Below are 13,461 nucleotides of genomic sequence, written 5' to 3' on the forward strand. Positions count from 1 at the left end.
GTTTCTAGTTTATATGTCTCTGTCACTATCACAGGCTCCGGTTATACAGCGGTTTCTAGTTTATATGTCTGTCACTATCACAGGGTCCGGTTATACAGCAGTTTCTAGTTTATATGTCTCTGTCACTATTACAGGTGCCGGTTATAAAGCGGTTTCTAGTTTATATGTCTGTCACTATCACAGGCTCCGGTTATACAGCGGTTTCTAGTTTATATGTCTCTGTCACTATTACGGGCTCCGGTTATACAGCGGTTTCTAGTTTACATGTTTCTGTCACTATCACAGGCTCCGGTTATACAGCGGTTTCTAGTTTATATGTCTCTGTCACTATCACAGGCTCCGGTTATACAGCGGTTTCTAGTTTATATGTCTCTGTCACTATCACGGGCTCCGGTTATACAGCGGTTTCTAGTTTATATGTCTCTGTCACTATCACAGGCTCCGGTTATACAGCAGTTTCTAGTTTAAATGTCTCTGTCACTATCACGGGCTCCGGTTATACAGCGGTTTCTAGTTTATTTGTCTCTGTCACTATCACAGGCTCCGGTTATACAGCGGCTTCTAGTTTATATGTCTCTGTCACTATCACAGGCTCCGGTTATACAGCGGTTTCTAGTTTATATGTCTCTGTCACTATCACAGGCTCCGGTTATACAGCGGTTTCTAGTTTATATGTCTCTGTCACTATCACAGGCTCCGGTTATACAGCGGTTTCTAGTTTATATGTCTCTGTCACTATCACAGGCTCCGGTTATACAGCGGTTTCTAGTTTACATGTCTCTGTCACTATCACAGGCTCCGGTTATACAGCGGTTTCTAGTTTATATGTCTCTGTCACTATCAAGGGCTCCGGTTATACAGCAGTTTCTAGTTTATTTGTCTCTGTCACTATCACGGGCTCCGGTTATACAGCGGTTTCTAGTTTATATGTCTCTGTCACTATCACAGGCTCCGGTTATACAGCGGTTTCTAGTTTATATGTCTGTCACTATCACAGGCTCCGGTTATACAGCAGTTTCTAGTTTATATGTCTCTGTCACTATCACAGGCTCCGGTTATACAGCGGTTTCTAGTTTATATGTCTCTGTCACTATCACAGGCTCCGGTTATACAGCGGTTTCTAGTTTATATGTCTCTGTCACTATCACAGGCTCCGGTTATACAGCGGTTTCTAGTTTATATGTCTGTCACTATTACAGGCTCCGGTTATACAACGGTTTCTAGTTTATATGTCTCTGTCACTATCACAGGCTCCGGTTATACAGCGGTTTCTAGTTTATATGTCTGTCACTATCACAGGCTCCGGTTATACAGCGGTATCTAGTTTATAGGTCTCTGTCACTATCAGAAGCTCCGGTTATACAGCGGTTTCTAGTTTATATGTCTCTGTCACTATCACAGGCTCCGGTTATACAGCGGTTTCTAGTTTATATGTCTCTGTCACTATCACAGGCTCCGGTTATACAGCGGTTTCTAGTTTACATGTCTCTGTCACTATCACAGGCTCCGGATATACAGCGGTTTCTAGTTTACATGTCTCTGTCACTATCACAGGCTCCGGATATACAGCGGTTTCTAGTTTACATGTCTCTGTCACTATCACAGGCTCCGGATATACAGCGGTTTATATGTCAGACGAAATGCGTAGGATCTGATCTTCTGGGTCTCTTCTACTAGCCTCCTGCTCAGGTGTCTCCAGAAGTGGAGCTACTGAGTCTATGTACGGTATATGTCACATATCCTACACTGCGGCCGGCCTGAGTATCCATCCACCCTTCTCCCCCCGATTATCCGCAGCCACCATTATCAGTATCTATTACTAAGAGCATTGTACATGCGTGTAGTAGTTCTTTAGCGTGTCCCCCCTCCCCCACACCTGACACCCGCCTCCAGGGCCCATTGCCGTGGCAGAATGAGGATGATCAGACGCCCCGTGGACACACGGCCTGTCAAAATCACATTGTGTGTCTTGTTTTCTCACAAAATGATGTCATTGTCTATTGTTGTGTACTTAGGGAGACATTGGAGCTGATAGTGTAAATGTGTACAAGCCCACATGGCACTGCTCACACCCACATGACACTGGCACACCCACACAGAGCTGGTCACACCCACATGACACTGGCACACCCACACAGAGCTAGTCATACTCACACAGAGCTAGTCACATCCACACAGAGCTGGTCACACCCATATGGCACTGGTCACACCCACATGGCACTGGCACACCCACACAGAGCTAGTCACACTCACACAGAGCTGGTAACACCCACATGACACTGGTCACACCCACACAGAGCTGGTCACACCCACATGACACTGGCCACACCCACACAGAGCTAGTCACATCCACACAGAGCTGGTAACACCCACATGGCACTGGTCACACCCACATGGCACTGGTCACACCCACACAGAGCTGGTCACACCCACATGACACTGGTCACACCCACATGACACTAGTCACACCCACACAGTGCTGGTCACACCCTAACAGAGCTGGTCACACCCACACAGAGCTGGTCACACCCACATGGCACTGGCCACACCCACACAGAGCTAGTCACATCCACACAGAGCTGGTCACACCCACATGACACTGGCCACACCCACACAGAGCTGGTCACACCCACACAGAGCTGGTCACACCCACATGACACTGGTCACACCCACACAGAGCTGGTCACACCCACACAGAGCTGGTCACACCCACACAGAGCTGGTCACACCCACATGACACTGGTCACACCCACATGACACTGGTCACACCCACATAGAGCTGGTCACACCCACATGACACTGGTCACACCCACATGACACTGGTCACACCCACACAGAGCTGGTCACACCCACATGACACTGGTCACACCCACATAGTACTGGTCACACCCACATGACACTGGTCACACCCACACAGAGCTGGTCACACCCACATGACACTGGTCACACCCACACAGAGCTGGTCACACCCACATGACACTGGTCACACCCACATGACACTGGTCACACCCACACAGAGCTGGTCACACCCACACAGAGCTGGTCACACCCACATGACACTGGTCACACCCACACAGAGCTGGTCACACCCACATGACACTGGTCACACCCACACAGTGCTGGTTACACCCACACAGAGCTGGTCACACCCACACATGACACTGGTCACACCCACACAGAGCTGGTCACACCCACACAGAGCTGGTCACACCCACATGACACTGGTCACACCCACACAGTGCTGGTCACACCCACATAGTACTGGTCACACCCACATGACACTGGTCACACCCACACAGAGCTGGTCACACCCACATGACACTGGTCACACCCACACAGAGCTGGTCACACCCACATTACACTGGCCACACCCACACAGAGCTGGTCACACCCACACATGACACTGGTCACACCCACACAGAGCTGGTAACACCCACATAGTACTGGTCACACCCACATGACACTGGTCACACCCACACAGTGCTGGTCACACCCACACAGAGCTGGTCACACCCACACATGACACTGGTCACACCCACACAGAGCTGGTCACACCCACACAGAGCTGGTCACACCCACATAACACTGGTCACACCCACACAGTGCTGGTCACACCCACATAGTACTGGTCACACCCACATGACACTGGTCACACCCACACAGAGCTGGTCACACCCACATGACACTGGTAACACCCACACAGAGCTGGTCACACCCACATGACACTGGTCACACCCACACAGTGCTGGTCACACCCACACAGAGCTGGTCACACCCACACATGACACTGGTCACACCCACACAGAGCTGGTAACACCCACATAGTACTGGTCACACCCACATGGCACTGGTCACACCCACACAGAGCTAGTCACATCCACACAGAGCTGGTAACACCCATATGGCACTGGTCACACCCACATGACACTCCCACATGGCACTGGTCACACCCACATGGCACTGGTCACACCCACACAGAGCTGGTCACACCCACATGACACTGGTCACACCCACATGACACTAGTCACACCCACACAGTGCTGGTCACACCCTAACAGAGCTGGTCACACCCACACAGCTGGTCACACCCACATGACACTGGCCACACCCACACAGAGCTAGTCACATCCACACAGAGCTGGTAACACCCACATGGCACTGGTCACACCCACATGGCACTGGTCACACCCACACAGAGCTGGTCACACCCACATGACACTGGTCACACCCACATGACACTAGTCACACCCACACAGAGCTGGTAACACCCACATAGTACTGGTCACACCCACACAGAGCTGGTCACACCCACATGGCCCAGGCCACACCCACACAGAGCTGGCCACACCCACACAGAGCTGGTCACACCCACATGACACTGGTCACACCCACACAGAGCTGGCCACACCCACACAGAGCTGGTCACACCCACATGACACTGGTCACACCCACATGACACTGGTCACACCCACACAGTGCTGGTCACACCCACATGACACTGGTCACACCCACACAGAGCTGGTCACACCCACATGACACTGGTCACACCCACATTACACTGGCCACACCCACACAGAGCTGGTCACACCCACATGACACTGGTCACACCCACACAGAGCTGGTCACACCCACACAGAGCTGGTCACACCCACATGACACTGGTCACACCCACATGACACTGGTCACACCCACACAGAGCTGGTCACACCCACACAGAGCTGGTCACACCCACATGACACTGGTCACACCCACACAGAGCTGGTCACACCCACATGACACAGGTCACACCCACATGACACTGGTCACACCCACACAGAGCTGGTCACACCCACATGACACTGGTCACACCCACATGACACTAGTCACACCCACACAGAGCTGGTCACACCCACATGACACTGGTCACACCCACATGACACTAGTCACACCCACACAGTGCTGGTCACACCCTAACAGAGCTGGTCACACCCACACAGAGCTGGTCACACCCACATGGCACTGGCCACACCCACACAGAGCTAGTCACATCCACACAGAGCTGGTAACACCCACATGGCACTGGTCACACCCACATGACACTGGCCACACCCACACAGAGCTGGTCACACCCACACAGAGCTGGTCACACCCACACAGAGCTGGTCACACCCACATGACACTGGTCACACCCACACAGAGCTGGTCACACCCACATGGCCCTGGCCACACCCACACAGAGCTGGCCACACCCACACAGAGCTGGTCACACCCACATGACACTGGTCACACCCACACAGAGCTGGTCACACCCACACAGAGCTGGTCACACCCACATGACACTGGTCACACCCACATGACACTGGTCACACCCACACAGTGCTGGTCACACCCACATGACACTAGTCACACCCACACAGAGCTGGTCATGCCCACATGACACTGGTCACACCCACACAGAGCTGGTCACACCCACATGACACTGGTCACACCCATATTACACTGGCCACACCCACACAGAGCTGGTCACACCCACATGACACTGGTCACACCCACACAGAGCTGGTCACACCCACACAGAGCTGGTCAAACCCACACAGAGCTGGTCACACCCACATGACACTGGTCACACCCACATGACACTGGTCACACCCACACAGAGCTGGTCACACCCACATGACACTGGTCACACCCACACAGAGCTGGTCACACCCACATGACACTGGTCACACCCACATGACACTGGTCACACCCACACAGAGCTGGTCACACCCACATGACACTGGTCACACCCACACAGTGCTGGTCACACCCACATAGTACTGGTCACACCCACGTGACACTGGTCACACCCACACAGAGCTGGTCACACCCACATGACACTGGTCACACCCACACAGAGCTGGTCACACCCACATGACACTGGTCACACCCACATGACACTGGTCACACCCACACAGAGCTGGTCACACCCACACAGAGCTGGTCACACCCACATGACACTGGTCACACCCACACAGAGCTGGTCACACCCACATGACACTGGTCACACCCACACAGTGCTGGTCACACCCACATAGTACTGGTCACACCCACATGACACTGGTCACACCCACACAGAGCTGGTCACACCCACATGACACTGGTCACACCCACACATAGCTGGTCACACCCACATGACACTGGTCACACCCACATGACACTGGTCACACCCACACAGAGCTGGTCACACCCACACAGAGCTGGTCACACCCACATGACACTGGTCACACCCACACAGAGCTGGTCACACCCACACAGAGCTGGTCACACCCACATGACACTGGTCACACCCACACAGAGCTGGTCACACCCACACAGAGCTGGTCACACCCACATGACACTGGTCACACCCACACAGAGCTGGTCACACCCACATGACACTGGTCACACCCACACAGTGCTGGTCACACCCACACATGACACTGGTCACACCCACACAGAGCTGGTCACACCCACACAGAGCTGGTCACACCCACATGACACTGGTCACACCCACACAGAGCTGGTCACACCCACATGACACTGGTCACACCCACACAGAGCTGGTCACACCCACATGACACTGGTCACACCCACACAGAGCTGGTCACACCCACATGACACTGGTCACACCCACACAGAGCTGGTAACACTTCTCAGTGTTGGCTCTTGAACATTTTCAGCACCAGCCCCATGTGGCCCTTAACCTGGTCCTCTCTGTGTCAATATGGCTGCCCCCTGTGTATACTGTAGCCTCATGTCTGACGCAAGATGGGGCCGATCAGGACTGAACTGCGCCTACGTATGCACCACAATGCGCAGGCGTGATGAGCCGCAGTGATGGGGAGCGCCGGGCAGCGACAGGATGGTGCGAAAAAAGTGATTGCATGGGTGATCGCAGGGTGACTGACAGGAAGAGGGCGTTTGTGGGTGGCTACTGAGCGTTTTACAGGGTGTCCCGGCGTTTGGTGGGAGGATTTGTGACGTCAGATCCGGCCACATCTCTCCAGCACATGCGATCGCACCCCCGCACTGCGATTCCCCCTCCCCCTGTAGGCGGCGACTACCTGATCACAGGACAGCAAAAAACGCTGCGCAGCGATCAGGTCTGAATTACCCCCCTATATCTTACCACAGCCGCCTGTCTGACGAATTTCCCAGCACTGTCCCCACTATGTGACTTGACCCCTTATTCTGAAACTCATTGTGAGAGGCATTGCGCACGCCGGGGAAGAATGCGGGGGCGGGATGTTATGTGAGTGACCGGCTCCTCCGCCAATCTTCTGTAACATGTGCAGAAGCACAGAAACAATATAACCCACCCAAATCTAAATCTATCTGCACATGTTACATCTGCCCAACCTGCAGTGCACATGTTACATCTACCCCATCTGCAGTGCACATGTTACATCTACCCCATCTGCAGTGCACATGTTACATCTGCCCCATCTGCAGTGCACATGTTACATCTACCCCACCTGCAGTGCACATGTTACATCTACCCCACCTGCAGTGCACATGTTACATCTACCCCATCTGCAGTGCACATGTTACATCTACCCCACCTGCAGTGCACGTTACATCTACCCCATCTGCAGTGCACATGTTACATCTACCCCACCTGCAGTGCACATGTTACATCTACCCCATCTGCAGTGCACATGTTACATCTACCCCATCTGCAGTGCACATGTTACATCTACGCCATCTGCAGTGCACATGTTACATCTACCCCACATGCAGTGCACATGTTACATCTACCCCACCTGCAGTGCACATGTTACATCTACCCCATCTGCAGTGCACATGTTACATCTACCCCATCTGCAGTGCACATGTTACATCTACCCCATCTGCAGTGCACATGTTACATCTACCCCATCTGCAGTGCACATGTTACATCTACCCCACATGCAGTGCACATGTTACATCTACCCCATCTGCAGTGCACATGTTACATCTACCCCATCTGCAGTGCACATGTTACATCTATGCCACCTGCAGTGCACATGTTACATCTACGCCACCTGCAGTGCACATGTTACATCTACGCCACATGCAGTGCACATGTTACATCTACCCCACATGCAGTGCACATGTTACATCTACCCCACCTGCAGTGCACGTTACATCTACCCCACCTGCAGTGCACACGTTACATCTACCCCACCTGCAGTGCACATGTTACATCTACCCCACATGCAGTGCACATGTTACATCTACCCCACATGCAGTGCACATGTTACATCTACCCCACATGCAGTGCACATGTTACATCTACCCCACCTGCAGTGCACATGTTACATCTACCCCACCTGCAGTGCACACGTTACATCTACCCCACCTGCAGTGCACATGTTACATCTACCCCACATGCAGTGCACATGTTACATCTACCCCACATGCAGTGCACATGGGTGGTCATTCCGAGTTGATCGCTCGTTATTTTTTTTTCGCAACGGAGCGATTAGTCGCTAATGCGCATGCGCAATGTTCGCACTGCGACTGCGCCAAGTAAATTTGCTATGCAGTTAGGTATTTTACTCACGGCATTACGAGGTTTTTTCTTCGTTCTGGTGATCGTAATGTGATTGACAGGAAGTGGGTGTTTCTGGGCGGAAACTGGCCGTTTTCTGGGTGTGTGTGAAAAAAACGTTACCGTTTCTGGGAAAAACGCGGGAGTGGCTGGAGAAACGGAGGAGTGTCTGGGCGAACGCTGGGTGTGTTTGTGACGTCAAACCAGGAACGACAAGCACTGAACTGATCGCACTGGAAGAGTAAGTCTCGAGCTACTCAGAAACTGCACAGAGAAGTCTTCTCGCAATATTGCGAATCTTTCGTTCGCAATTTTGATAAGCTAAGATTCACTCCCAGTAGGCGGCGGCTTAGCGTGTGCAATGCTGCTAAAAGCAGCTTGCGAGCGAACAACTCGGAATAAGGGCCACGGTTCTGCTACCGTTATTGGTTTGCTAAGAACTCTGAATGACCCCCTTAGTGCAGGTGTAACACACATCTGTTATCATTATCAGACGCCTGCAGACAGTGACGCACAATCATCCCCCCCAGATGTAACTCTGCACCCGGCTCCACTGTCATGCCCCACACAGGTTGCACCCTCCTGCGCGCTCACGTGAAGTTGATGGGGTTGTCATAGATGGGAAGCACGTTGACATTCAGTGTTCCGTTGCAGGTGTTTCCCTGACTGTCTGTCACCATGATCTGCAGCTGGTAACTCTGCGAAGGAGAACATACAGACATGAGGAACCATTCTCTCTCATAGCGGGTATGTCAGGATCTCCCCACCCCCCCATAGCGCGGACATCTGGTGTTATATCAGAGGAGTGTGAGTCATAGACTCTTCCAACGCAGGGCGCCTAATGTGTGCAGACCATTATATATATATATACTGGGGTATCCCCTGTTCTCATGAAAGATATTTGGAGATGAGTGTAAATTCTTTTATTACATACTATGACACAGAAAGGACACTTGCAATATGTTCCACACACAGAGAACAGACATACTGAATACACATTACTGTGAACGCTGCATGTATGTAACATGACATGCGGGATATTCTGCAACAGGTTCTAATCAGTGAAACCTGCAACCTTTGCGTCAATAAATCAACACTGTATTTCAAAGTGAGTAAAGTAAAGAAAGAATGAAATGTCCGGCAGCTCAGAGGTGAAACCTGCGATGATGCAATTGTCAGATGCGAGAAGATGCCGTACAGAGACTTTTTGGTGGGATGTGACCGAGCAGAGTAATAATAACCAGGACTGGGGTAAGAAAGCCGCACAGACACCGGCATATGAGCATAAGTGAGACAGCGGCTAATTCACACAACATAACAGGTAAAGGGGCCATTTATCAATGATCGCATCTGCAATGTGATCTGGACGCGATATCAGCGCCCAGGACTGCATTACAGAATGCGATCACTTCAGGTGAATGTATCACCCGGCACAGGCAGGGACAGGGTCTCCGAAATGCATGCGCGGTCGTGTCACTGCCGTGCACAGGGGTTATTTCCAGGCGGAGGGATCCTGGGGAACCCTGCCGGCACTACATCAGGAGATTGCGTTAGCTGCGGGGACCAATAACGGGAATGCTTTGGTGGATGCAGCTGCGAGCGGCAATGGAGGGATCGCAGCCGGTATCGGAGAGAGATGCCGCGTTCCCTCCTTCTTACATGGCAGGGATACATAGTATTAGCCGCAAATATGGTTTGATAAATGGGCCCTAAGGCAAAAGGCAGGTGGAGTACACTACAGTGACACATAAAGTGTATGGTGTGACTCCAACCAGGAAACTACACATATACATATATATATATATATATATATAGGCAGCACAGATGGCGTAAGGGTAAGTACTCCTGCCTCATAGCACTGAGCTCATGAGTTCAATTCCCTGCTATGGCCCATCTGTGTGGAGTGTGTATGTTCTTTCCATGTGTTTGTTTCTTCCGGGTACTCCAATACTCCCATACTCCAGAAACACACTGACGGGTTAATGTGTGTGTAATATAGAGTGTAAGCTCCACTGGTTCAGGGACTGATGTGACTGACTGACATATTATATTCTTTGTACAGCGCTGTGGAATATGCTTGCACTATATACTGTAAATGTTAATAATTATATGGCTAAGTTGTGTCTTTCTCTCCAGAAGCCCCAATCATGCACAGCAGGTCATACTCACTGCAGCTGTATTGCTGAATCCGGAGGCTGGGGCATTGACGTTTCCACTGGTAGAGATGGTGAATGGGGTCGGACTGGGCTGCGTAATCTTATACTGGGGGAACCAGAAGGCATGAGAAGTGTGTATTAGCAGTACATGAAGAAGGGATAAATTATATGGATATTATAAGTCAACGCAAAATTCTGCACTATGTAAACTGAGATAAAGACAGTAACACTGCGTTCTACACACGACAGGTCATTGTATGTTATTCCTTATAATACAGAGATAAAATGTATTATATACACGGACATACTGATCTCAGAATACACTACAAGGGGTGATGAGACCCGTATTTCCTGTATATAACCCCGGCTGTATCCTCCATCACCGGTCTATCCCCATACACATATACCTTCTGTGCTGGTATCCAGGGGAGCAATTGTTTTAGCTGCTTTCTATTTGGCTACTAAATCTCTACCGTAACTTGCAGGACATCACATCTATCCAGAGTCTCTTCATAACAATTTCCTCTAAAGCAACAATTTCAGTTAACATTTTAGCATCTTTGTAATCTGGTGATGGGTTGATGATCTTGAATGCCACACTCAAAAATCACCTGATGGCTTTCTACATATAGTTCAGTTTACAATTTCCTATTCTTTGTTCTTCAGTCCTCCACCACATCTGTACCTTCCTCCATCTGGACACATCTCTACCTTCCTCAGTCCTACACCAATTATCTACCTTCTTCTATCCATCAGCACATTACTACCTTCTTCCATCGTCCACCGCATCTCTACCTTCCACCATCCTCCAACACATCTCTACCTGTCTCCATCCTCCACCACATCTCTAGCTCCCTCCACTTGCCAACACATTTCTACCTTCCTCCGTCCTCCTCCACATCTCTATCTTCCTCCATCCTCCACTACATCTCTACCTTCCTCCATCCTCCACCACATCTCTACATTTTATCCATCACCATTTCACTACCTTCCTCCATCCTCTACCACATGTCTACCTACCTCCATCCTCCACCACATCTCTACCTTCTTCCATCCACCACCACATCTCTACCTTTCTCCATCCTCCACCACATCTCTGCCTTCATCCATCCTCCAACACACCTCTACCTTCCTCCATCTGCTATCACATCTCTACCTTCCTCCATCCTCCACCACATCTCTACCTTCCTCCATCTGCTATCACATCTCTACCTTCCTCCATCCTCCATCACATCTCTACCTTCCTCCATCACATCTCTACCTTCCTCCACCACATGTCTACCTTCCTCCATCCACCACCACATCTCTACCTTCCTCCATCCTCCACCACATCTCTACCTTCCTCAGTCCTACACCACATCTCTACCTTCCTCCATCGTCCACTACATCTCTACCTTCCTCCATCCTCCACATCTCTACTTTCCTCCATCCTCCATCATATCTCTACCTTCCTCCATCACATCTCTACGTTCCTCCATCCTTCACCACATCTCTACCTTCCTCCATCCTCCACCACATGTCTACCTTCCTCCATCCTCCACCACATCTCTACCTTCCTCCATCCTCCACCACATCTCTACCTTCCTCCATCCTCCACCACATCTCTACCTTCCTCCATCTGCCACTACATCTCTACCTTCTTCTGTCCACCAACACATCTATACCTTCCTCCATCTGCTATCACATCTCTACCTTCCTCCATCCTCCATCACATCTCTACCTTCCTCCATCACATCTCTACCTTCCTCCACCACATCTCTACCTTCCTCCATCCGCCACCACATCTCTACCTTCCTCCATCCTCCACCACATCTCTACCTTCCTCCATCCTCTACTACATGTCTACCTTCCTCCAGACTCCTCCACATCTCTACCTTCCTCCATCCTCCACTACATCTCTACCTTCCTCCATCCTCCACCACATCTCTACCTTCCTCCATCCACCACCACATCTCTACCTTCCTCCATTCTCCACCACATACTACCTTCCTCCATCCTCCACTACATCTCTACCTTCCTCCATCCTCCACCACATCTCTACATTTTATCCATCACCATTTCACTACCTTCCTCCATCCTCTACCACATGTCTACCTTCCTCCATCCTCCACCACATCTCTACCTTCTTCCACCCACCACCACATCTCTACCTTTCTCCATCCTCCACCACATCTCTGCCTTCCTCCATCCTCCAACACACCTCTACCTTCCTCCATCTGCTATCACATCTCTACCTTCCTCCATCCTCCACCACATCTCTACCTTCCTCCATCTGCTATCACATCTCTACCTTCCTCCATCCTCCACCACATCTCTACCTTCCTCAATCCTCCACCACATCTCTACCATCCTCCATCCTCCACCATATCTCTACCTTCCTCCATCCTTCACCACATCTCTACCTTCCTCCATCTGCCACTACATCTCTACCTTCTTCTGTCCGCCAACACATCTATACCTTCCTCCATCTGCTATCACATCTCTACCTTCCTCCATCCTCCATCACATCTCTACCTTCCTCCATCACATCTCTACCTTCTTCCACCACATCTCTACCTTCCTCCATCCGCCACCACATCTCTACCTTCCTCCATCCTCCACCACATCTCTACCTTCCTCCATCCTCTACCACATGTCTACCTTCCTCCATCCTCCTCCACATCTTTACCTTCCTCCATCCTCCACTACATCTCTACCTTCCTCCATCCTCCACCACATCTCTACCTTCCTCCATCCACCACCACATCTCTACCTTCCTGCATCCTCCACCAC

General features: G+C 51.0%; 1 protein-coding gene across 1 annotated transcript in view; it reads right to left on the reverse strand.

The window, feature by feature from the left end:
- The window catches only part of CDHR4 (cadherin related family member 4), a 233,471-nt gene extending 222,685 nt beyond the window's left edge, over positions 1–10,786 (reverse strand). Inside the window, exons 1-2 of the mRNA XM_063941453.1 lie at positions 10,703–10,786; positions 9,128–9,231 (exon numbers count right to left, since the gene is read on the reverse strand). Coding sequence (XP_063797523.1) covers positions 9,128–9,213 — 86 coding nt within the window. The 5' untranslated portion in view covers positions 9,214–9,231; positions 10,703–10,786. The remainder of the gene's footprint in view (positions 1–9,127; positions 9,232–10,702) is intronic.
- Between the last annotated feature and the right edge of the window lie 2,675 nt (positions 10,787–13,461).

This window comes from Pseudophryne corroboree, chromosome 9, assembly GCF_028390025.1.
Source record: "Pseudophryne corroboree isolate aPseCor3 chromosome 9, aPseCor3.hap2, whole genome shotgun sequence".
NCBI lineage: Eukaryota > Metazoa > Chordata > Amphibia > Anura > Myobatrachidae > Pseudophryne > Pseudophryne corroboree.